Below are 27,322 nucleotides of genomic sequence, written 5' to 3' on the forward strand. Positions count from 1 at the left end.
CGGTTACCCGAGACCCCTCCAGAGGGCGCGTGGTGTGTGAGGTGGGAGTATTTTTAGCGTCACTTGTTGTCATACTTCACGGGAAAATAAAACAAAACCTCCTAATCAAGACTTTGTGTCGGGTGGAAATGTACGAACGACTCAAAAACACAGAGACGCTTTCAGACAAATAACTTTATTGCCTTTAAACAAGTAGCATATCACTTTGTGTTGTTAGCGTTAACATTATTCACTTAAGAGGCAATTCACTTCAATAAGTCAATCAATAACCAAACCACCAGCAAAGTATTCTGAATTTTAAAGCTGAAGGACTTTTTTTTTTTCCTTTCGGATGTACAATTCTTCAGTCGTGCCATCATGCGCAACATTAGTCAGTGTTAGTGTTTTAAAGCCACATAGTAATAAACAAAAAAATACGAATTTGGGGGTTTACAAGCCTTCTATAGTATGTATGTAACATGCAATGATTTTGAGAAAAACACCCATTGCCGGGCAGGAAGATGCATGTGTATAAACCACAAACGTGATTTTTAACAGAGTAAACAGGCTCCGATTGAAAATGTTGGTGGACATACGGACAAAGCAATGAAATAAAGAAAACTACATGTCAACAGTTGCCATTTATGCAAGGTGACTAATCTTTCTCTCCTTCCTATTGTCTCGGGCGAAGCATCGCTGCTGTGTAATCATAGCAATTGCAAAGCAGGCTAAACTAAGGCAGTAAGATCACAATTTTAATCAGTTTACATAGTTATTCATAAACAATGTGTTTGAACACAATAATACATTTTACCAGGACTCTTCACTCTTTTTCTCTGGCAAAAATTGATTAGTCAGCATGGTAGAATAGCACAAATAATACAATATATTCTCATTTAAAACAACATGCTTTCATAATGCAAATTGGAAAGGAAAAATTAGATAAAGAACAATTATGTACAGTTAGTTGCATAAAAACAAGGTAAAAAGGTGCAATTTGTTCTCAATCAACACAAATCATGTAACACAATATCTTTGAAGCCCTGCTCTTTTTTTTAAAGAAAAAAAGGGATACTTCAAATGAAAACAATGTCTGCAGTCATGCTTAAATACTTAAAAACTACATCAACCCTTTCAACTGCCTTAGAGCAATGACTGACTTCACAAAATGGAAATTAGGTGGTTCAATCTTTACAGAGTTTAGATGATTTTTATGAAGGGTCTTTCAGATCTGCTTTGCAAGACAAAGAAAAGGAGAACACGTTTTTTTTCTCAGTAGTCAAAGCCGAACGACTGCCTGTCTGTTATCAGTTCATCTGTGAGAAACATATATCATAGTTAAATCTAAAGTCATCATTCTTGTCACAGTAGTTGTACTTTAAAGCTTGTTGGCTGGAGGCACAATAACAGACGGGGGGCTACCCACACAGGCAACCCTGAGCCTGGCTCTACAGATACATTGAAATAAAACATCCCGTTTACTGGATGACGGGGTCAAAGCAAACACTTTGCATACCCAGGCTTTTGGAAGCCTAGCCAATGGTGTAACCTCACACAGACACACGCATACACGCAGTACCCAAGTGATCAGATTAAACATGACCCCTCCTTTTTTTCTTACTTAAATTAAAATGATTTTCTAAAAATCATTTACAATATATGCCGTCTCTTTGGTCCCTTAGACAATCCTAATAGATGGCTTCAAAAAAAAAAGAAAAAAGAAAAGACACTAGAAATGTAGTCACATAAAAAAAAGTAGTGTATTTAGAATTGTATTTTCTTAAAACAAAACTCTAAACATTTTTAACATCCACACAAACACACAGAGAGATGAGCAGCAATAATAATGTAGTCTAACAAACCACCTGATAAAAACAGACGTTCTTGGTACATTATACCGAGTGCTAGTGGCTTCTGAAGTCCAGTACAACACACCTGATCACGACTGAGCTGCATTACCGAAAGATACGCTAATTTCTGGGAATAAGGCAGTGTGTGAAAGGTGATACGTCACAAATTATTGAAAGCATTATAATTATCAAGGTAATTAAACCCATCCAGGTAATTTTGACTACAGAGTGTAATATTCGTCATCACTTTGATGAAACATAGCATTAAAACAAGCACTGGCCTGACTTTAAAGTGTATTAAAAAAATAAAAGGCAAAACAAAAATAAATTCTACAGGCTATTGGAGACAAAACTAAATACATTTAATCGTAAGATGATAGTGTTCGTCATTTAAATTACATTAGTTTACAACCTAGCTTATATCAGTGTATATCCAGTGGGCTTATTTCCCACATATTTCCAGACCATGAGAGAAAGCACCGCTTGTTTTTCTGTTGCATCTTTCGGACAGTAAACTGAAATATAGATCCTGTCAAAAAGAATGAACGCTACCTTGGTACAGATGGAGGAGACCATATTGTTCTTTCTGTTACAGATCAAGTTTCCTTTCAGTGGCTCATCAACTGTTACAAAACAGTAACAAAGGCAACAAGACAACCCCAATGACGGACCAATAGAAGACATTGATACTGTATTGGAAGAGACCGATTCAGTGGAAATTGTCTTTTGTGGTGTTCTTTTTATGATGTGTGGTGTCCTGTGGTGTAGTGTTGTTCACATCACAAAGCTAACAGACGGCCATGACCTAAAGATATGCAGTTTTGAAAGAGCATCAGAAAAGCGGCAGTGAGGGGATCCAACAGCCACCAGTGTTCCAGTGGTACAATGTGGTGAAAGCGATCATATGACCACAGGGTGTGTGTGTGTGTGTGTGTGTGTGTATATATATATATATATGGAATTTAATTTTTGATAGTTGCATGGCAGAAAAAATAACTACTTATGCACCTTGCAAGGTATTACTGACCTGTGATCAAAATACATCAATGACAATGTAAAGCTAGATCAAAGGGGACTTTCATTTATTCTACATGGGTGAGGTTTGTTGTTATAGTATTGGTTTAGAAGATGCTATGTGAATCCCCTCTGGTCTGGCTGTTTGGGCGGGTGAGAGACTATTGTTTTGTAGATGACAGCAGGTTGGTGAACCAGGTAGATGCTGACGACTGTCGTTTCTCCTCATCCTGCTCTTCTCCTTCAGGGAGGAGGAACTGAGTAGACGCAACAGAGGTGGGGGATCCTAGAGAGGGTGCCAGGCTGCCCCTTTCCACCGCGTCCCCAGGAGAGTCCAAATGCCAGGAGGTCTGAGGTTTATAGCCTCCACTATTTGCAGCCTGGGGCTCGAGTAAAGGCTCTGGTGAAGCCAGACCTACTTCACTGCATGCTGCACTTTGTTGCATTTGAGGCCAGTAGCCCCTTCCTCCAGAGTTGACAGGATGATCATCCTGTATTTGGTGGCCCTCACAGGAACCCTGCTGATCCAGCTGGAAGACCAGGGACGACCCTGAGGTTTGGATACCTGTGTATGTCACATCTGTCTGTGCCGAGTCCAACGAGGATGCAGAAGATGTTGAGTCGGGAAAACGCGGCCGTATGGGTCGCTCATCTACGACCTGGTTGTAATACCGCAATGACGTTGGCTCGTCTGCGTCAACAGGCTCATCGCCCATGCCCTGACCATCGTGATCCTCATCTTCTTCAGGAATGGCAACAAGCGCTTCTTTACTCGAATCCCACTCGGGCTTTTCGACAATATGGACCATATTGTGAGGCGATGGCTTTACATCCAACGGTCCCTGTAAGAGCCACGGAGATGTGAATGCCTTTCATCCATTTCAATTAAGTCAGTGAACTGTTAAGATTCAACAAAAAATAAACACATGGATCGTGGATCGATGGATAGTGGCTTTAGTCAGGTGAAGATGACGCCGTACCTGTGTCCTGGACCAGTCACCAGGCAGCTTGGGCTCAGGTATGTCTGGATAGAATGCCTTTTTTACCCTGCAAAAAGAAACGTAGGCAAATATTATACAACAAATTTAAAGGTCTGCAAATGTTTGGTTTTTTTACAGATATCTTTGCAATGCAGCTTAACTGACTGAAAATACACAAAAATAAAATAATATATCTCTTACCACTTCCTTTTCTTGTAGCAAATGAAAGTGACAACAACCAGCAACAAGAAAACCATTCCCAAAGAAGCCAAGAGTTCCAGGATTAGCCAATCAGCTGTCAGGAGAGAACAAATACAAATGTTAAGAATGCTACATTTGCAAAAAAAAAACATCTTGGGTAATCCATTTTAAATTCAAGTGTATACTTATTTTTGGAAGCAATTATGAATACATGAATACTGCCCAACAGAGAGGCAACAGACATAAACTTTAATTGTGTACTAATATTCACATACTGTATGGCTCGAAGATAATGGAAGCAGTGGTGCCCGTGTCCTCGCCTGCTGAAGTGTAGGCCCTCACAGTAAATTTATAGGTGCCCTGAGAGAGGCCCTTTACTGTGTAGTTCCTCGTCTTCTGGTCTGACAGCTTGGCTGTTCATACAACGAGATGGGAGAAAAGAACAAAGAGTCGCACATTAAAAAAGTGAGAGCAGTAAAATAGCGTGAGCCGGTCATAAACACTCTCGCGTTCCAAACACGAGTGTCATCGTCAACAAATGCGGAACGTCGTCACATTTACCGAGAAGGGTAAGCTGGGAACCATTACTGATGTAAACATTGTAGCCCAGGAGGAAGCCTCTTCTGTACGCCATGGGAATCTCTCCCCAGGTGAGGACAACATCAGACTGCTGCTGTGTGATTGACAGAGGGACGGAGCTGGAAGGAACTGCGGATGCCGCAAAGATTGAAGAAAGAACAGGCAGAGCAAAAAACATCCAGTCAGCAACGATAATGCAGAGTCCATTTTCCGAAGGAAACAGTTTTTGTAAAGGGAGCAGCATTCCAAATGCAGTATTGCCCTCACCCAGCTCCTGAATGTAGCCCTGCCAGCGCTGCAGCACTTCGGGGAACTCTGAAGGGCAGCTGTACAGGGAAAAGCTGTACCTCACACCCGGCTGGAAGTTGGCTATTAACAAACAAAGTAGGGCATTGTGTAAGATCCCGCGGCCTATATTTAAGTATGAAGGAGTGTAAACTCCTACAAATGAAATGAGTACCCACAACAAATAATGACATAAGCTGGAATGATTATTGAGGGTTTTAGCAAAGCACCGATGGCAGAAATCGTGTTCCTTCTAGACTGCAGTACCTGATTCAATGGAGGCATTAGTGCCTCCAGCAGCAACTTTCATCCATTCTACCGGGCAGTCATGGACACAGGTGGCATCATGCCATTCTACCACAAAACTACATGTGGTGTTGCTCTGCCAGGATAGAGGGAAACTTCCGTCTGAAGAATCTGTCCTGGACACAGCAAGAGAGTCCACATCTGGAAAGAAAAGCACAAACACACAGCAACGTCACAGGTTTGCATCTGTCTGTCTGGACTGGCTGCTTAAGAGTGTTTGAAGTGAGGAAAGTATATCATAATAGAAAAAGCCATCGGAAAATGAAAACTTATCCAGCCACTCTCAATTTTTTTTTCACATTCCTTTGTATTTCTACGAACCTGTGTGATGCAGAGTTACGCTTGCAGGTTGAGACCCTCCGTCAGTATTCTTTGCAAGAACAGTCGCTACGATCTTGCTCTCGTTGCTGGTCGAAGCCATTTGTGTGAGGTTGACTGACACCGTGTAGACTGTTGGGGGCAAGATTTCTGTGTGCTGTCGGTTTTCTTCAGGGTTCCACAGAGTTACTTCATAATTTGTGATTTGACCATGACTTTGTGCATGTGTGAGGGGCTAAAAGCAATTTAGGGCAAAGAGAGGAAGGGGGGAAAAAAACCCACAAAGATTATGTTAAACAGATTTTTCACTTACAGAGTCTAAGTTTAACAAAACAAGACAAGGAACAAAAAAAAGCATCATAAAAGTAGATGGGAAGAAGGAGATTAAAGAAAAAAACAGGTGGTGCACAATGTACCAGTAATACCTAATTTAATATGGTATATGATATATATCTAACACACCTTCCAAAACACCTGTGCCGTGTTGTCCCCGTTCATCCACATCCAAACATCAAGGGCATCTGGAACTGAAAAGAGAAACGTGTTCAAATGAACAGAAAAATATCATCAATGTTTCATTGAGACATTTCAGTGCCTATTCTTCTACCTTTAGTGAAAATCTGTAAAAGTTGGTGACGATAGTTTTCAGTATTTTCACTATTCTCTATTACAATTAAGAAAAAAAAGATGTGGCAAAAAAAAACCCCCAACCCACTTTCTGGGAAGGCTTTAGCTAAAAGGAGTTGCCATACAAGGCATGCTTTACCATAAGTGTTGGTTTTGAAGGCAATTGGTTCACTCCAACTTCCCCATTTCCAGAAATTCTTTTGGGAACCACAGCGGACTTGAACAATGTAATGCTCATCAGGATTCAGGCCCGGGATGGTAACAGACCGCAGCCCCACACCAGAGTAGATGCGCTGGACACAAACACACATTAGACTTAATGCATATTAATGAGCCACACAAACAGAAATCAACTTGCACACTGTATGGTGGAGACAAATGGATGATGACATTGACGTCATAGTGCACACGTACACTACGGAGAGCATGTTAAGGCCTTGAGTAACAATGAAAATATAAATACACACACACACACCTTTGTTTTGTACCCATCGGCAGTCAGCTCAACCTGGCAGACAAGAGCAAGGGAGGAAAAACCGTCGTACTTCCACTCCCACAGCACAGTGGCATTCCAGGCGTACACAACAGAGCTCAGCTTGTACGGTGCGACGGGAGACACTAAGGAAGAGGGGAGAAATCTACATTGGCAAATTGGATAGAAATTTCAATTTATGATTTCCTTTCTTAATGTTTTAGTTGTCGCTGGTGTGCGGTAAAGAGACACCCACCTCTATGTGCGAGTTCAGCAGCGTCAGTGAGGCTGTACTGACCAAGAAGGTTCACAGCCACCAGAGTCCAGTTCCCTTCCCATTGCGCCACCTCACACTGCTTTTTCTGCATTGCGCTGCTTCCAGGACAGTTCCTACAAACAACGCAAAAGCAGTCAAAAATCAACTTCAGATTAGCCAAAAGCACAACAATCGAAGGGATCGAACTCAATTAAGATAATCTATAACCACTTCAAATGCTCAAATAGACAAAAGACACATCCTCGAATATGAATTCTGGTCAGCCTTCTGACCATTCCTGTAACGACTCTGGAAGACAGCCAAGCCACTATCAAATGGACATAGAGGCAAGTGGTTACTTAGACTAAGTGCTTCTTGTTGCTTTTTCTCATCTCTCCCTGTGCTGGTTTATGCTTTTCTGGACAGAAAACACTTTTTTGAAAAAGGAAGATAGGCTTATCGTAAATAATTCAGCAATATCATCTCAGATACAGTAACGGTGGCAAAAAAAAATACGAAAAACGTTTATTTTCACTTCTGTTTCTGCACGTTACAAGATACAGACACATGATGCAAGATCCAAGCAAGATTTGCAAGTTTCTTTAAATTTAACACAATTGAAAAAAAATCTGTTCAGACGTAGGATGTTATTTTTGAAGATTATCACATGTATGTCAGTCGTGCTGGAAGATCGTGTACCACTCAAGAACATGTTGATGTACAGCGGGGGTGAGTATGACATCTATAATATTAATTTAGATATATATAGCACTTTTTTTCGAGGTGACTCAACGCACATAGAAAAACCATTATTCGGTCACACCAGTGGTGGTAAGCTAGGTTGTGGCCACAGCTGCCCCGGGCCATGCTGATAGAGGTGTGGCTGCCATTTCGCGCAATGTGGGTAAAGTGCCTTGCCCAAGGACACGACGACAATGACTTGGATAGAGCAAGATTCGAACCGCCAAACCTTCGGGTGTTGGACGACCCACTCTACCACTGAGAACACGAGTCATAACACAACCATGTCAAAAACATCAAAAGTGGCATTTGTTGTGAATCTTTCTGTGTGAGTCAACATGGACTGAGATTAATATTTAGTTGCAATAGTAGCGAATTAAAAGAGAATTCAGCTATGACTGTGAGCCGTCATATTGTTTTTCTCAACTCATATTTTTGCTTGAATGATGAGACCGGCATCACAGTAATAGAATAGAATGGTTTTAGTAATCCCACTGGGAAATTCTTATAACATAGCTCCACACAAAAAAACAACACAAAATAAATATATAGAAGTTAAAATACCAATACCACAGAATAGATTTATATACATAATATTAAACATACCGTTTGTTTAATGAGTAGCGTGTTGCCCGTTTCCCAGATAAGTGAGTGTCTCGTCCTTCGTTCCACTGGCAAACAGCTGAAGTCAGGTCGTGAGTCTCGCACACGAGGTCACTTGGTCCAGGTGCATCTAAGGGAAGAGGACAAAACACGTAGGGACATGGATGCCGGTTATCCACAGTATACACATGAGCAATCTATGCACTTTCCCTGCATTAGCAGAAAAAAAAACTATTTCACCACCAATTGACCTATTATCTCACCAATTATCTAAAGAAAAATTTCCAAGAAACAATCTCATAATAAATGTAAAGGTCTATAAATGTAAAGATGAAGAATATGTGACACTTCATTTTGTCTATTGAACAACTCCACACTTTCATAGGCACATCTCTAATAACTAAAATATTATTGAAAAGTTCACTTCCTAAATCATAACATAAACTAAATGATCACAACCGACTACAAGTAAAAATCTGATTGTCACGACTTGATAACACAGTGTAGTGGTCAGCACTCTTGTCTCACAGTGAAACATCCCTGGTTCTACTCTGAGCTTTGGAGTCTTTTTATGCAGAGTTGCCAAGTTTTGTCTGTGGACTTGTTTCCTTTTGTTTTCCAAAAATCATACAATTGAAGTTAAACGAAGTCTCAAAACAACCTGTAGGTGTGTCTGTGTCTACGTGTTTGCTATGTGATGGACTATCAATCAGTCATTTATCAACCAAAAAATGCCATTAAATTCCAAGTTTTTTTTAGATGCACCTGTGATTAGTGAGGATTGACAATCACACTCTTATTATTTTTCTTTTTACATTTTCCTTACATCCAACAAACACGACTGTTCCACTGTTCACTCTTCTGGGCGAGTTCGAGTAGCAAGGTATGTTGGTTCCACTTGTCTCAGAGTGCCTCTGATTGTATGCTGTTGCTGCGTAAGTCCGTCTACTCAGTCGCTTCACATTCATCTGTGTGCCGTTGTAGTAGATGCTTTCAAAGGCCTTTCCCTCGGCCACGATGCAACAGAAAGTGGTGTTGGCCCCAACGGGGACTATTTTATCAATGGGGTACATCCCATCACTCTTCGTGCCAGGGATATCCTTTCCTAAAAAGAAAAAGAAAAAACGATGACAAAATGCAAAATGTCTTAATAACTGCGATGTCAAGGAGAATATGATTTCCATTACAGCTTTACTAAATCATCATTCTAAGTATTAGACCTTTAAGTATCTGAGTCTTGCTCCATTCACTTGTCGTCTGTTCGTATCTTGAGCGAATCTGAACCGATAGCGAGGTGCACTCCAGTGGTTCAGCTGAGGTCCAGTTCCACTGGTGTCGACCGCTCACCGCATTCACTGTTGGAGACACCGTGTCCTAAAGACAACACAAACGGGAGGGAAAAAAATTTGTGGTGGCAATAATCCAAAGCAAACTTGCAGAATGTTGCAGCAAAAGAAAGAAACATGGACATTGTAATGATAAAATACTAAGGCTCATTTTTCAATTTGCTGCAATCATTCACAAAATAACAATGCCTCCTCCAGGTGTATAAAACTGAGTCAATACATCTGTATGCTTTATTAAATCCGCTAATTATCCATAAGCCATCACCACACACCTCTTTTATCATGAAAAAATATACAACTGACTTAAGCAGGCAAATGCCACCCAATTCTGAACGCATGCGTGCAACTTCCATGTCTTTGATACGAGACTGAGTCCCGAATCTGCGCCAGAGGAATGTAAAAATGTAAAAAATTGTGCTCTCTTTTTTCTTAATCTCCTTCTTTTCCTTGTCATTTTGTCTGGATTTTGTCGGCTGGATTTGGGCTGGTTTTTATCGAGATGGTTGGGTTTAACGATGTGTTTGAGCTGGAAACAGTGAGTCAGATCTGGCAACCCTCTGACCATGTGGGTCAGAGGGTGTGTTGACCAGTGTAGCATCCATATTTATTTCCATAAACATTGAGCTTGGGGTGACATCATGCCTTCATTCTGTGCATGAGGGTCACTCAGCTCAGATAACATTCACACTGCAGTCCGATGGGAGGGTGTTTAAAATGTAGCAATCACGCAACGACATCAGATGTCAGCAAGAAATCGGAATTGACCGGCAACGTTAACGTAGCCTCAGAAAGAAGTGCACTTACATAGAAGACAGTTTCGTTGAATTCAGTTCGAAGAATGATCAGGTCAAAGGTCGAGGCAGCTCCTCCCAGCCAGGAAATGGAAAGTTGTTGGACTTCAGTGTTGCCTGACAAAGTCACCTGGTCAGGTACAGTAAGAACTACCCAAAAAAAGAACAAAAAATTGTAATCAGCATTTAGCTATTACAGTATGTTTGGGGGGAAAAAAATTGAATTTCCCCATTACAGTCTTTCTACACTACACTCATATTGATCATTATTACATACATGTATAATTTTTTCATTTTGTAAAGAACTTCGTGACATTAAAATTTTTATGAAAATCGATACATAGAGAAGATTGGCTGACTGATGAAGAGTTAACATTGCAGACAACTCTGGTTTGATAAAGTCTTGTTTTTACCCATTGTCGCATGAGCGCGTGTCGCCAAGAGACCATGGAGAACCCATAGGAGCCACACGAGGCTGCAGCTCGCCCTCGGCCGAGTACCGACACTTAAACCAGACATGATGATTAACGCTCCAAGCCTCTCTGTTGACTTTGAAATGATGCTCGTCCTCACTACAGCACCACCGTGCTGCACATCCTCAAAGGCAACCAACAGAGGGGATCCTGTGGAGAGACCGAGACAGAGAGGGAAACAAATGGTTAACGAAAGAGTCACTTCTTTTAGGAGTTGTAAAGACGCATACACAACCAAAAATAAAGTACGTTTTTACATATATTTGAAGGAACTTTCTCTTGCCGGCGTGCTTGATGATAGTTGTATTCATCAAGTTTCCTGGCATTACCCATGTGTACGGTAAAAGTAAATGTGTAAAACTTTTTTCAAGCTCTGCTATGATTCCCTCATGATTGACCGTCAATGTCAGGGAACTACCACAGCCAGAAAAAAAAACTAATGTTACATCAATGCTTCACTGCTACAAGCTACTTTTCAGATTCAATGTGAAAATAAACATAAGCTTGTGTAAATAAGTATGGTTTTTATAATGCCCAAAATATCTGCTATTCCAGTTCACCTGTTCTCTGCTTATGGACTGTTGACATTTGTGTACCTTCTGAACACTGACTGCTTGTTTTTGTTGCCTATCCATAAACAATGTTCCTATCTTGTGCTGCTGTGAATAGCCAGACAGAGAGGAGGCCCATCTACCCCGTACAGTAAAGCTGGAACACAAAGACAGCTGACAGCTGCGGAACTGACACGATGAAGTCACAAATGAAACCTTAGATACAACAGCTGTAAATGGATCTGTGCATAAAAAGGCACCATATAAATACGTTTGTCTCACACGTCTCAGCACCTTGTTTTAGCAGCGACACATACAGTAAGAAATCTACATTTGAGTACCAAGAGCTGGCCAGATTCAGGGTAAAGGCAAAATGAGCATCTTATTTAGAGGCTACTCACCACATCCATATATAGTTGTTTGGCTAAATATGAGAATAATAACCTGGCAGAAATGGAAAGATTTACATTTTCTGCTAGAGGATTAAAATTGACCTCTCAGTGTTTATGCAGCTGAATTTTAGGATAGAATAGGAAAATGTAAATAAAATGAGATGCGGTTTTCCTCTTCTGAAAGGGGAAGGTTTCCTTGTGCTTCCTTGGATAAGTAAATTAATTAATTCTGCAAGCGAACTTTTACAAAAGGTTTCACAAGTAAAATGCAATTGATGGAAAGCATATTGGGATTATGAAGGAGTATATAGAGGAGTGGTTCACACATGTCTTATAGGAACTTTCATTACTCGTTCTTACTCCATGTCTGCCCAAGAGACATTTTCTTAACGTTTTCTTTCTACACTCCACTGGACCGTCCATTGGCATTTCACAATGTGAATAAACTGTACCAACCTTTTCTCACAGACAAACTGGGATAAATGGCCCAAATGGAAAACATAATCTACATCAGTAATTTTGCACAATTATAACAACGCAGGTGCAATTGACCCAAGTTCTGAAAATATTTAATATTGGCAATCTGAAAAAAATATCCAAATGTGGAATGCACAATTCAACACTGTGTCTGCAATAAGTGAATGTTACTCTGTAAAAACAGCAGATAGGCACACCTCAAGGCACAACGTAAGATGTTGCAACTTGGTGTTGATAGGCCTGCTAGTGTGTGTGAATAAATCTCGGTTTTGTGTGTGGAACTGCCACAGTAACAGTGCAGAGCAGTTCTTCTGGTTTCCCTCGAGACAAGCTTGGGCAGGCTGATAAAACAGTACTGTCAATATCTACCGAGCCCATTACGGGGCAACAGCACAAGCCAAACAAACTGCACAGAGACACAAACACACGAGATAAACCAGTTTCAGGCAACGAGTCACAACCCAACCCCTAAGAATTATTGTGAAACCAGCTTGGCGAACTACAAGGCAAACCAGCGTGACAGCAGAGCCCAATAGTGTGATTTTTTTTTTTTTTTTTTTTTTTAATTCATCTGCTATATATGTGACGTCCATTTACCATCGGTGATGTGACTGCTGCAAAATGTAGGACTTAAACATAATTTGTTCCACAAAAATGTATTTATTCATCCAGAAAGTAGGAACAAACCACATTACTACATTGTTTTAGGTTTGGTGCAGTGTTTCTTTGTAAACTGCTATTTAGCGCACTTTAATTTTTACATTACATATTTTTTCTCGCTTTCACAACGGTAAAACAGTCAAAGCAGCATCTGGAAATTGGAGCAAATCTATCCATCTTTTGGCATGGGAGTAAACGACTATAAAGGAAGTGAAGCAAACTCTAATCTGATATATTGCTTATCATGCTTGCTGCTATTGAGTGTGTAGCAATCAATAGACAACATCTTGATGTTCACTTATCAAGAATTCTCTGTCTTTCCTTCATCTGTATGATGTTGCGTCTGCAGGAAGAAAGTCATATCTCAGCTGTGTGTTTCCATCTGGCTCCTGAAGTGGTTTCACACATGTTTTCATGGTGCTGCCATTTAAATGCGGAGCCTACAAGGATAGAACCAAGGCCATGGCATAGTGGTTTGTTTTGTATGCACACCGGCTGATATTTCCTGTGTGTGTTCATGGTAAGATAACGACAAAAAATTAGAAAGATGACAGAATCTCAAACAAGCCACTTCTGCAGTAAAAAAAAGAAAGAAAAACACTATAAATGTTTCAAGATTAAATTGGGTTTCTGGAGTGTAAATCAATTAAGAGGAAATTGTGAACACTTTGTGCAACGCTGACACTTTTCACAGTCAGCTACAACTTAAAAAAAACAACCTTCCTGCTTAAAAAAAAAAAAACCTCACCTTTGTGTGAAATTCAGAGGCATGGCTCAATGTAAATACAGCTGTGTGCTGTGGCAGTTGCACACACTTACCAAAATAAAAATCTTTCTGAGCCTTGTGGGTTCAGACGTGAAGAGAAAATGTCTCAGTTTTAGTGACTCTTGATTCAAACGAAGATCCTTTCTCAAACGTTGGCATCCAACTGTAATGTTTTACAACGTTTAAAATATCCTCCACCTCCTTGTGGACCAGAAGGGGAAAAAAAAGAAAGTAAACAAAAAAAGTACTGATGGGAAATGGGAAAAACAGCTGTACATTCTGGGAAATCTTATCAAGAAACTGATAGCTACAAATGCACACAACACACAGATCAATACCTCTCTCTGGTCCCTGTCCTAGCAGCTGTAATGAATGTGGCCATAAGCTGGAAAAACCACAAGGATATTATTGTTACCTAAAAACAGATCCCGTCTTAGTGCCTGCAGCTGCACTATTTAAGGAAGGATAGACTTAAGTAAAACGCAGCATTAGCGCTCAGGTTACCACCTTTGTCCACACCAGACTTTGCCACCGTTGTGTTTGACGATGCAGCCTCACAAGAAAACATTTAGGATTGCACCATTTAAAATGCTCTCAGTGCACCAACTCAACAAATATTAGGCAGGATTTACCGTCATATCATGCACCAATTCCTGTGTGTGTGTGTGTGTGTGTTTGTGTGTTGGGGGGCATGTCAATGATGTCATTGAGCTTGGTTTTTTTTTGTTTGTTTTGATCAAACATATATATTATATATATATATATATATATCTACACACACACAATTTTATTGGGTAACATTTGGCCTATTTACTCATCTGTAGCTGGTTTCAAGATTTTTAGGGATAAAAGTAACTGCTAACCACACTGAAACCACTTAAAACAGGACAGAAATAAAAATGAAATGGAGCCAAAGCCAAAGTTACGCTCCACAAGCATTGCTTGGAGAGCGAGTAACTTCTTGTTGAAAACACTTCAAAATGGTTTCAGAAGTGTCTAATCCCTACCTTCCATAAGCTGTGAAGATTGCATGTTAAACTGCAAAACCTGAACACTACAATGACTGGGGATTGTGTGAAAATTATGTGTAAAAACTAAACAGCTATATAAAGCTGCAAAGATCATGCATTTTTTTTGTTGTTGATCTAATCAAAGCACGTCTGTTTGTCCACTTGTATGCACATACTGATGCACGTTACAATTACACTCGCGCTTTAAAGCAACATTCAGAATCCTTGCAGATTTTTCTTTTTTTGCAGTTCAAATCCAGGAAAACTGGTGCGCCGGTCCTCAGCCTACGCTCTGCAACGCTGTCATTACCCTGTCATACAATGACCGCCAGGACCACAAAAAGAAGCACACAGCTTCTCTAGTGTACTTCATAAGTGTGGTGACATTTTGAAACGCGAGCTGAAGTTGCAGCTAGTTATGGCTGACCTTTGAACACGACGAGAGGACCGGATGCTCCAAAAAGAAAAAGCAAAAAAATCAGGGAGCTTTAAAAAATAAAAAAATAAAAATGGCAGTGTCTGTGTGAAAAGTCAGTGCGCTGACCTCACTAGAGAGGGGACATTCAGTCCTCTGTGTCTAGCTGTTGGCGTTCAACCAAATATCATTTCCTTCCTTTCTTCCTTCCTTTCCTCACTGTAATCTTCCATGAACACTAAATACAAATACTGGAAGCGACAAGAAGCTAGGAAAAACTCACTTTAAAAATATACAGCTTTTCAGAAGTCTGTGTCTCAGTTTAATTCTTAATAATATAAACACCCACAGTAACACAGCACAGCAGTTAGTGTTATAACCCTTGATTTGAAATACACATATTAGCTCTTTCTTTCCTGGCACAAACTGTGTCAAAGACGATATTTATAAAGAAAACATACCAACAGGGCAGCTACTGTCCTGCCAGGTACAAGTAGTGCTTTATTTATCGAGCTCTTTATGGTGACTACTGTTCTGTGCTTCTCAGAGTGAATGACAGAATTTACTGTGAAAAATAACCAACTGTTTTTATAGTTCAATGTTATTTAAGAAAGCCAATATATTACTGACAAGACAAAGTACAGATGAGATACATGAGGTACACCTAAAGGTTTGTAACAGATGTGCTGGTATCGTTTTATTACACTGCAATGCAATAAAATATTTGAAAAATGTGAGGTCAGTTCACTGAGCTCAGTTTGATATCAACGATTATCATCAACATCACAGAAGAAGACTGCAAGTAAAATGAAAATCAGTCACATTGATTAAAATGATCAAAGTTATGTTGTTAGAGAGTATTGTATTTTAAAAATTAATTGTAATGAATATAGTGACATATTTACAATGCACTAGTGTATTTTTTTAGGATTTCCATTTTTTAAAAGATTTTCATAAAGGGGCACACTATTTGAAAAGGTTTAAAGACCATGTTCATGAAGGATCACCTGCAGTTGCAAACACTGTAACAGTCATAAGCATCTGTCTCCTTTATAGGTCATGTCTATTTTACATTTAATATACTAGTTTCTAGGTTTATATTATGCACTTTGATACTAACCTGCTATTCAGTGGAATACGTCATTTTGGACCAGTAGTTATAATTTCTGAATAAAAGCATTTGCATACATTCTGCAGGAGCATTTTGTGACATTATGTAGTGTCTTTACAAGAAGAAGAAAGTCTCTTTTTTTATATACATTCGTTCGAAGCTTCGTGTAAAAATGGGAACGGTGTGATTTAAATATCCTTGTGACAGATCGAACAGATGAGATGTATCCATACAGACACAGACTGGTTGAGTAAATTGTTAAATTCAAGAAGAAATTGGAGAAGAAATAAAAGCTGATGTGACCTTCTTCAAAGTGTGGGACAAACAACCATCATGACGTCACGCGCATGACATCCCACCCTGGGGTCCCCAACACGCAGATACAATCAAACATGCGTAAACACCACACATCTTCTCCACACCTTTCATAATTCCCCGTGCAGCTGTTGTTAAGTGTTTGTGACAGCTTTTCTGAGAAAAACGTGTCTATTACAGCAACCATGACAATCTGCATCATCACAAGACGACTTTCATCATTAGCATTAGCATTAGCGTCATGAAGGATACCGTTACAGAAAAGTCGGGTCTATACGACGACATGAGAGCTAACTAAATGTGAATTGTCTGCGCCATGTCACTATTTGAAACAGTCACACAGACAGATGACGGGTATTGTAAATTCACCGAACAGCCGTCGTAAGCACACAAACACACGAAGGCAGGCCAGTAATGTTTGGAAAAAAAACAGTGCTAGCTCGAGTGGTGCCATCCACCAACTCCCTTCATCGAAACTAGTTTCAAAAATACAGAAGAAACACAACAATTACCTCTGTTTTAGTGGTGAACCGTCCTCTGTGTCTTTACGACTGTGTATCCAGTCAAAACAGCTTCTTAAAAATGTCGTAAATATTTTTAACAGGTCGGTTTCCTCACGGTCGCGCACGCATCCTCCGCGGTTTCACCATCACCATTCCCAAATGATCCCGAGTGGGCCGAGCCGCCGGGATTACTGGAACACAGCGAAACAAGACATTGATTGACGTTGGTTTCGACCAATCAGCTTCGATCAAACCGTGTCTACAGAATAAGAGGGCGTTGTCCTGCTGCGTTCATTACCTGCAGGAAAGACCAGTGATAACAGAAGAAGGTCAGCGTGGTCACGACGTCGAAGGGAGGTCCGAAGTAATCTCCCAGAGTCAACCAGCTGATTAGTATGAGAGGATACATTGAGAGGTACAATTAAAGCATTTTTAAATCATTTGTCACTTATAGATTATGCGGTCATTTTTGGGCGGACATTAGTGCAGGTACTTGAATGCGCCTCTGGTCATCAGAAATCTTACAAGAAAAACAATCGTATAAAAAATTTAAATACGTATTATCCTATTCTAATTACAAGTGTAATATATGAGTTTACTGTTGTTGCCAATAAACTGACATAACACAGTTGATATAGAATAGAATAGAATAGAATAGAATAGAAATATATAATTCATTTCAGAAGGAAATGCCTATTCATATGTACAATAAATCTAGATCGGGTGCTCTGTATGAGTCTGTTGCCGAATGTTCTTCTCCTGTTGATGACCAGGACATCATGGAGGGATGAAAGTATTTTGATTGTGATGAACCTCAGTTTGGACGGCATTCTCCTCTCTGAGACCACTTTTACAGAGCTCATCTTTACTCCCACCACAGCACATGTCTTTCTGATGTGTTTGTCGAGCCTGTTGGTGTCAACAACCCTCAGCCTGCTGCCCCAGCATGAAACAACAAAATTACAAGTGCTGCTCCCTTTGTGCATCAATATGAATTGTGAAACTTAAACAAATTGCACATACCGCCTATTAGTGTGTGAACAATCCAATGCTTGCTTCAGTTAGTTCTACCCTGCTGATGAGATGTTGATGCTAATACTATTACTATTACTATTACTATTACTATTACTATTACTGATAATCTGGATGTGCAGGCCATCATCAACCTATGGTGCTTACCAGAAGGCATCAGTTCAAACAGGCGATGAGCTGGGTGGCTGGAAGTTGTCTTTGAGGAGTGCAGTGGTCCTTTTCAGACATCTGGCGCTGATGATTTTCCAGACTGTATTTGTGACCCTCTGGAGGCTTGTATTGATTTGAACATGGTTAAAATCAAAACACAAATAATTATCTATAGTAAATAAACAGTATCAATAAACCCAAACGTGCACAAATGCATACATGCACACACACACACACACATGCACAACTAGTCCTCAAATTCCTCAACACCCGCTCTCACGCAACAGAAAATTTAAGCAACTGACCGTTTTCCAGGCGTGGTCGAGAGGCTGATCGTTGTCTTTGTCTGGTTTTTACTGACGTGCAAATCTCACTCACAACTGCAGAATAAGCAAACCCTTCTGTGAAATCTTGTCACAAAGAACCACAGAAACAAAGTAACTGCTCAAAGACTATACATTCTGAATTATTCACATATCTTTATTATTTCTGCTGAATTTTAACAAAGGGGTGGTTTTAATCAAGCCAGAGCAGTACTAATAACATAAATGCAAACAATAGATTTGAAACATGTATAAAATCAGTAGCATTTTGTTCTCTAAACAATGCATTACTGGAACTACATTTATCACCTACATCAAAAGGAACATCATTTTTGGACAGGGTTGCTATGATTGCACCATTATGGTCGGCCAATAGGCTATCTACACAATTGAAAAAAAACACATAAAGGAAAGCTCAAATGGCACATTATTTTTCTCTGTCAGTTCGCTATAATATAATAACAGTAATAAAGATGATAATACTATGTAATACCTTAGAGATAAGTTAATATTCTTGAGCAACATCTTTGTATGCTGGCATAAACAACACATATAAAAGCCATGATATTCACATCTGAGTCTACTGTACATCATAACTTGTGTGTAGGACCCTACATAGTGCAGTTGGCCTGAATGCTCATTTTTAAGAGGCAGATTTAACACTTTTTCTGATCTTTAAAAACTTCAGTCTCTCCTGCTTTGTGGATATGAACTATACAGAAGAAAGTGAAAGTTTTCCATGATATACACACTCCCTCCGTTTGATTTTCCATCCCACAAGCTTTGATGTACATGTTACTGTACATAAAGACAATCCCTTTGTTTTTTAATATAACTCCACTTGCTGTATTGCCACTAGTCCCTCTATCCTCAATCTCATAAGCTGAAGCTTTTCATATGTATACACACACATGCACACACTCACTTGCATACTCCCTCTCTCTCTCACACACACGCACACACATTTACAATCTATAACTATTATAAGTATTTCTTTCTCTATTATATAATACATTCTATAAAATTGTTTTCACTTTGGGCATGTTGACTGCTTCCTCGGATACTTGGCTGTGAATGCATAAAGCGAATGACACAATTGTCATAATAACCAAATTCAAATTGTGCGCTCCCATTCACATTCTTTGCAGTTCGATGAGAAGAAATTTGAGTTGTGAAAGCTCTCCACTGACCCCTAGTGTCCATATTTAGTCACCACAGAAGATCTGAAGTGAAGGAGAACCTAGTTCTCCTATGTCCTAAATCTTAATCTATATTCAGTTGGGATTGATTATCTGCTAAACATATCTATTTAAATTCAATTTGTAGAAAATATAAACTCTGTTGGTCTTAATAATGTGTTTCATTGGGTCAAGTATGTGAGACCCTGTGCATGAAATGACTTCAAAACTGAATTAAGAAACAGTCTGTGTTCTCTTTGATGCAAATATCTGCTCAGATTTCAATGTAATAGTCCTGCCATGTGTACTAACGTGTTGCTGATATCATACTTAAAGCACCCAAAATGATAATTACACTCTCGATTAAAAAAACAAATAAAATCGATTTCCAGCATTTGTTTTTCTTTTATACACGCTGGATGGCATGAAGTAAGGCGCTCTCTGGCCAAAAATGCAAGATAACATCACACACTGTGACCACTAATTCTACTTTTACATGACCAGTGACACAGACTTACAATGAATAAATATCGCTTTTTTTTTTCCTGTTGATCATTTCTGACAATATCCCTGATTGTCTTGGTCCTTTTCTAACCTGGGTATCAAATGACTCATGTACTAGTGCTGTCTTCTAAACATTGTCATTCAACATTTTGTTTTTCTGCCATTCATCAGTGTGGCACACTTTTCACAAACACTGATTAGGTAGGATGTAGAGATGTGCAACTAGTGTGAGAAAGGCTGTTCAGGAGGTTGAAAAATCTTTGTGAATGTATGTCGATCAACCCCTGTTGAGATGATATACTATCTGATGATGTTGCATTTTTCAGTCGGCCTTTTTTGCTGTTGCTGCCCGCAGTTGAATTGAAAAGTATGTCAGACTTTACCGATATATTCTATTGTAGACTGAGTGTTGTCCCACTGTATGCTGAAGTGGTGTAGAGTGAGAGGCCTTGTCACTGTGCATGTGGTATAATGAAAAATTAGCTTCATGGAGCTATCTTTAAATTTCCGTGGACTCTATCCTCTCCAGTCGTGAGGGTCCAGCCCACGGAGGGGCAAGCTGATGGAGGGAAGGGGGGCCCTTTTGGTCTTCACAGGGTGGGGAGAGCGTGAGGGCGATGGGGCCAGAGAGGGAGGTTGGCTGCTGAGGAGACAGAGGTGAGAGAGCAGGTGGAGGAGGTGGAGAATTGGAGGAGGTGGGGGAAGTGGTGGTGGTCGTGGTGACAGTGGTGGTGGGGGAGGTTGTTGTTGGTTTGGCTCCAAGTTGGCTCATGCGTTTTTCCAAAGCTTGGTTTTTCTGCAGTGTTTCCACGTAACTGAGCTGCAGCTGTGCCTGGTACTTCAGAACCCTCTCCTTCTCGTCCTGCCAGGTGTGCCGCTCCTGGTCAAAATTGAGGGCCTGCCGTTCCCGTTGCTGCCGCTCCAGGCGTAGTGCGGCCTGCAGCTGCTCCAGCTGCCGTCGCAGCTCCCCTGCTTCATCCCATTGACCCTCCTGGATCCGCTGCGGCTGATGGTTATCCTGGCAGAGTTGGGACTCGTGACGTAGCTGGGCCTCTTGCCGCATTTGGACCTCGTGGCGGAGCTGGGCCTCCTGGCGGAGCTGCACTTCTTGACGCAGCTGTGCTTCTTGGCGTAATTGGGCCTCATGACGGAGGTGAGCCTCCTGGCGAAGTTGGGCCTCTGGACGAAGCTGGGCATCCTGACGCATTTGGATGTCCTGGTGCATTTGAGCATCCTGCCGCTGCTGTACGTCCCGCCACTGAGCTTCTTCACGTTGCTGCCTCTCTTGTCTCTGAGCCTCCTGCCTTTGGGCTTTGGCTTCATCACTCTGAAGACTCAGCAGGGTGTCAGCTGTGGGAGTGAGGGAGTTGGTTGAGGGCTCAGTTGGGTTTCGAGGGCAGTGGACAGCTCCCCATGGTGGCAACAGCCCTGCAGCAGCTAAGTTCGGGCTCACAACCACTTCTGCACCTCTGCTCACTTCACTTAAAGCTCGCTTTAGACTTAGCACCTCTGCCTCAAATACTCCCAGCTTCTCTCGAAGTATGGACACCTGCAGTAAAAGAGAAAGGGACATATATAAGACAATCTGCAACACACTTTTAGAAGCAGTAACTGTGTTGTGACATGACAGCCTCTGATCAAATTTCATTTGAAAAATGCTGTTAATAAACTTGCTGTCTCTTTAATAATTGAATATCTAGTATAAAAAGTCATTACATGGTTATAAGTTGCTTATGGGCTAAACTAGCACAAAAGAAAAAAGTATCATTGCACATGCTATATATAATGTTGCCCAATCCACAATTTGTCCAGGTTTCCTCACTGACTGTTCGAAAAATCCCTCTACAGGATTAAACGTTCAAAAATCTAGGTTTTTATGGTAAACATCCCAATCCTGCAATCTCACTTATATGACAGCATCACAGCATATGATCCTAAACCTTACAGAATATTTATGTAAGACCAGGCTTTTATGTTGTGTTGGAAACTAAATTAATTCTGCTCCTGTCACCCTCTATAATCCTCTGAGCCCACAGTGGACACAAAAGTATAAAATGTTTGTAAAAATATGAAAGCATGGAATACTTGGTTGGCGACTATCATACGTTCTCATTACATGATATGTAGTACTTATTCTGATGTGTCAAAAGCATAAAACATGGTTTTAAGTAATCAGTTGAGGTGTTTTGTCTATTGTGAGATATCTGTTTAATGATCTGACAAATTGTTTGATTTAGAGTAATTACTTAACCTACCTCAGACAGGGTTCTCCTCAGTTCTCCCTCGCACTTCTCCAGCTCCAGACTCTTGGTGCTGTAGGAGTCCTTGAGGCCCAGCATGATCTCCTCCCTCTCACGTAGTTGGGCATTAAGCTCCTTCAGCTGGCCTCTCAGGGCCACCATCTCTCCAGCTCGCTGCGTCACTTCAGCTTGACTCTCCCTCAGCTGCTGCTTCAGCAGGGAGATCTCTCCTGCTTTTTGACACACCTGACACACACACAAGTGGAGCAGTGAGTTACTGTGGCTTGTAGAGGTACAGAAAAAGCCTGATTAATTAGTATTATTTGACTTAAAGCGTGATATACATACTGTTCCTTAAAATGTTCATACAAAAGTAAGACAATCCATCATATATAGCACTTTATCTTGTTCATGAGCAATGATGCCAATTTGCATACATCAAATAACCTCACATTCATGCACAGGGACAACATTCAAATTAGGCCAGGCCATATTTGAAACTGCATGTGTCCTGTTGTGAGGCGGCAGTACTAACCACTGCTCCACCCTGCAGGCCACTCGTTGAATTTCTATGAAACTGTTATCTTAAAGTTGAAATTTACAGCAATGAAGTGATGTGTCACAAATATGATCTGGGTCAAGGCCAATCAAACACTATTTGATCGTTACATTGATGATCACCTTCTCTCCGCTGTCATTTAACCTGGATTTTTGTTAACATGTGAATGGTTGAATGGTATGCACGCACGCACACGGTTTCTGTCAGAACTTCTTGTTGAGAAAAGGCATTCCCTGACCTAATCCCTGATAAGATAAGTTATGGCATAAGTTAAGTTTCTCGTTTTTCTGGTTGATCCCTTTATCAACCCTGACTCGAGCCTGACTGTAACCTTAGCCCTGAAGTCACATCTTTGCCCTTGAAAACATGTAAACATTGTGTCCTTCATTCATCTGACCTTGCAAAAAGAGCAAAACAAGTGCACACACTACTGAGTGCTCTCCTTAACCTGACATTTTTTTAATGGGTGCAGCTTGACAAGTCATGTACTCAAACCTCACCTCCCACTTGGTCTCCTCCAGACGTGGTAAGATGTCAGCCTGCTCCTTCCTGTAATCCAGACACTTTCTTTCCAGTTCCTCCCTTTGAGCTAAAAGGGCTGCCATCTCCTCCTGGAGCCTCCTCTTGTCCTGTGACAGACGGGTTATCTGTGCTTGCAGGGCCGTTTGCGAACGCTGAGCACGACGAGTGACCTGCAGAGAGAACGTACGTCCAGCAAAACTTTGACATCCAGTATCTGTATATGGTAAATGTGGTACATAGTTGTACAGATAAAGCAGTATTATTCAGTCTTATTGCCAGTCTTGCCATAATGTGTGATGTATTTGTTTGATTTAAAATGTATCAGGCAACGTTAAAACTCCACAGAAAAATCCAACATCAGCTAGGTTCAAATCAACATAACCACCATGATGCCACATGTTACACATCACAAAACCACATCATCAATGAGCCAGGATTTACTAATCGGAATTGTTTGGTCGAGATACCACTTTGCAACTGACTTGTGCAATAACTTACTTCCAGTTTCTTCAAATAGAAAAGTTTAGTGCATTCATTTAACCTTTCAAAATTTCTCGTCACTTTACTTTGGACATTACACGGGGAAAAAAACAAAGTGCGGCAGTTTCTCATAGTGCTTACCTGCTGCAGGCGTGAAGCATAGTTTTGTCTCAGCTCATCCATCTGCCGCTCCCAGACACGCTGCTTCTCCTCAAACACCTGAATGATCGCTGCCTCACTTTGGTCCAGGTTTCTGCGCATATGCTGCACCTAGTGGGGAAAACAAAACAGAAGTCTGGACACAAAGTAGCCACCGAAATAGATACAACTGGAAAAAACACAGCAAACATAAATAAATAAACAACATGCAACTAACTACAGTTTGCATCGGAAATTGTGAAATTGTCATTAATTCTTCTTTTAATAGTAATTCATATTTGTTTAAAAAAAAAAAAAAAAAATTCAACAACATAGATATATGATCAAATATCAGAATCAAAAGCTAATATTCTATTCAACTATATTTGAGAAATATAGTTTACTTTATACTTGTTATGGCATCTCTGAGTTTTAAGTCTTGTTTGTGTGCTGAATGGTATCAGACCACTGTACTTGTACTTCTCCAACGCAGATAAAACAGTTTTAGGTATTAAAGGCAGTAAAGCTGGCACCTGCAAAGCCATTTCACCAAACTATGATGAGTAACGAATGAATTAAGCGAATGAAGAGTCTTGCATGATCAGACACTTACTGTATATTCCTTAATGAATTAACTAATTTCACTTTTCATGAGGAGTCTCTTTACAGTAATAACAAATACAATCAGTGCTTTTTATTATGACATTTGTATCACAATTGTCTAAAAAAAAAAAAAAAAGTATGCTAAATATCAGACAAAAAAATGTAGACACACATGTCATGCTGCATTACCAGCAGCAACATTGGAATCACAATTCCTGTGAAGAATCAGCAGATTTATTCATCCATCTTCCGCTATATGCAATATGCTTTATCCAATTTGGGGATTCATAACACTGGAGCTGTTCCAGTTAACATTGGGCAAAGACAGATTACACCATGGAAACCCAGGGTGTAATCATGGTGTAGTCAGGATGCATACAACAGGGCAATCTCAAAGAGTCAAACCCAGACTCAAATTTACACATACAAGAAATTTAGACCCAACAATTAACCTCAAATTATTATTTATTGACTGTGGGAAGAAACATATGCACATGGCTAACTTCCAAACGCCACAGAGAAAGGTCCACCTCAGAATTTAATCCACTATGAGGCGAGAATTCGATTTTTTTTTATTAATCAAAAATGGTCCTTTGAAAGCTGTTTTTTCCTGTCTGACCACTGACCTCTTGCTCTTTCTCCCACAAGCGGTCCTCGAGGTCTTGGATGATGTCATCGGAGGAGGGGGAGGGACGTAGAGGTGCAGGGGCATCACTCAGGTGGCTCAGCCTCTGATAGGAAGAGGAGCTCTTTCCTGAGGAGGACCGCCCACTGTCTGAAGCGCTGAGCCCGTTCTGAAAATGTTTTTTTTTTTTAAACATAAAAAAACATTGTCATTCGTTGAAAACAAGAGAGAAGCTAAATTATCCCTAAACAAAGTAAATATAGATAATGGTTGCACCTGGTAGCCAGGCTTTTCCAGTTTATCCAGGCCTGCAGTTGCCCCAGCCATGCCCAACCTGTTAATGTGGCTGGTGGAGGCACTAAGGGGCCCCAGAACTGCTGGGGGCCCGCAACCAGAACCTGAGCCTGTGTACGTGGGCAGACTGGTCAAGGAGTTTCTCCCTGAATCGGACATCCCTCCCTGAACCACTTCATTACCATTCCCCCCTCCATCACTTCTGCTCACTCTCACTGGGCTGTCCTGGTCCAGCAGCAGGGCCTCTGGGACCTCCCCTGACTCTCCTCCACATTCTCCATCCCTGCCTCTCCTGCCTACTCTGCCCTCACTGAACCCTTCACCCCTTGCCTCAGCCTTTCCCTCGCTCCCGGCCCCTCCTGCCTGGCCCACCAGGTTCTGCATGGAGTGGAAGCTCTTGGGAACCACTGGCTTGAAGGCGGAGGGACGAACGAGGCCTGAGTTGTTCTGCATCGCCTGCAGAAGAGACGGAGAGAAGAGAGAACAGTAAGAAAGATACATGAATTACTGTTACTGAAAACGCGCGGCACAAAAATATCGAAGCTTATAATTTTAATATTAAGTGAAACAGTCAGTATTTCATGAGTATTATAAACCCTTTAAAACATATTGTTATCATTAAAAAAAAAATTTTTTTTTTAATCACCTCTGACTGCCATGTAGGGCAAGGCAAGAAAAGTTAGCAGTTATCAACTTATTATATAACACCAATACATCAAAGCTTACTGTGAAGCATTAACAATCTCAGAAAAAAAGTATCTCTCTTCATAATTTTTTTTGTGGAAAAACTGTCCTTTCTGTTACCAGCTTGTTACAACGTCACTGAGAGCGAAATATAGAGATTTTCTTCCACCACATTTGGAATTTTTAAAGATAGCAATGTAAAGCTATACCATACAGTCTAAGAGCTATATACCTTCATATAGAAATCCTTCTTTTTGTTTGGACACCTTCTCCACTGTTTCTATAAAAAAGGATATTTTAGATTAAACAGGCATAAGTCTAATGGTCATGATGGTCCATGATAACTCAACATCAGAATTTGAACTGAGTTTTTTATTCAGTTTGGCCTTTTTTGTTCTGTCCATAGTGTCCCTGCTTATTTATGTGAGATGTATGTACTTGAATGGACATATTACAGCAGTCGGCATCTCTTTCTCTACCCGTGGCAAAGAGACATTTCCGTGTACTTATTTGAGTGTGAATTTAAAGTGTAGCCCAGAAGTGTCCTAAACTTTTCCGCTTGTAACCTGTTTGTGTTCTGCACATTTATGAGCTGTGAGAAGTTAAAGTAACGAACCCGTGTCAAGAGTTTTTTGATGTCTAACATTCCTCTGCTTCACACAATGCCAATCACCCTCTGATTCTTCAGATGCATTTTACAACACCTCGTGATGGTCCTGACCCCCTCTGCCTTTAATCTTTAAGTACCTGCTCCAGTTTTCCCGACACTGGCAGGATCTTTGGCGGGTTGTGGTTTGGAGGGTTGTGGCCGACCGGATTGTTCTCGCTGTCAGTTCTCGCTGCTGCCATCTCTCTGTGCTGGTGCTGGGTCATGCCAACACCGTTCTTCTCACCTGCTCCTCGACCCACAATGTTCCCACAGACATCTAGACCTGCGGCCTGCATTTCCCTCTCCCTCTCTCGCTCCAT

General features: G+C 40.7%; 2 protein-coding genes across 2 annotated transcripts; both read right to left on the reverse strand.

Annotated features, from left to right (window-relative positions):
* Positions 1-156: 156 nt before the first annotated feature.
* lifra (LIF receptor subunit alpha a) lies at positions 157-18,241 on the reverse strand. Its single transcript, XM_080499736.1, has 20 exons — positions 18,201-18,241; positions 17,320-17,407; positions 17,031-17,212; positions 10,762-10,971; positions 10,362-10,498; positions 9,432-9,585; positions 9,038-9,316; positions 8,215-8,341; positions 6,868-7,001; positions 6,615-6,757; positions 6,279-6,432; positions 5,975-6,039; positions 5,516-5,747; positions 5,156-5,335; positions 4,871-4,972; positions 4,586-4,732; positions 4,300-4,437; positions 4,025-4,118; positions 3,824-3,890; positions 157-3,685 (listed from the first exon to the last, which is right to left on the reverse strand). Exons 4-20 carry the CDS (start codon positions 10,865-10,867, stop codon positions 3,005-3,007), a joined length of 2,940 nt encoding a protein of 979 aa, XP_080355862.1. The 5' UTR covers positions 10,868-10,971; positions 17,031-17,212; positions 17,320-17,407; positions 18,201-18,241; the 3' UTR covers positions 157-3,004.
* A 2,466-nt stretch (positions 18,242-20,707) lies between these two features.
* Positions 20,708-27,322, reverse strand: lzts3b (leucine zipper, putative tumor suppressor family member 3b; the record flags this gene model as incomplete). Its single annotated transcript, XM_080499189.1, has 7 exons — positions 20,708-21,757; positions 22,464-22,694; positions 23,508-23,699; positions 24,151-24,279; positions 25,377-25,544; positions 25,652-26,125; positions 27,101-27,322. The coding sequence occupies 7 exons, from the start codon at positions 27,320-27,322 to the stop codon at positions 20,708-20,710; spliced, it is 2,466 nt and encodes an 821-aa protein (XP_080355315.1).

The sequence above is a fragment of the Blennius ocellaris genome, assembly GCF_963422515.1.
Source record: "Blennius ocellaris genome assembly, chromosome: 7".
In the NCBI taxonomy this organism is placed as follows: domain Eukaryota; kingdom Metazoa; phylum Chordata; class Actinopteri; order Blenniiformes; family Blenniidae; genus Blennius; species Blennius ocellaris.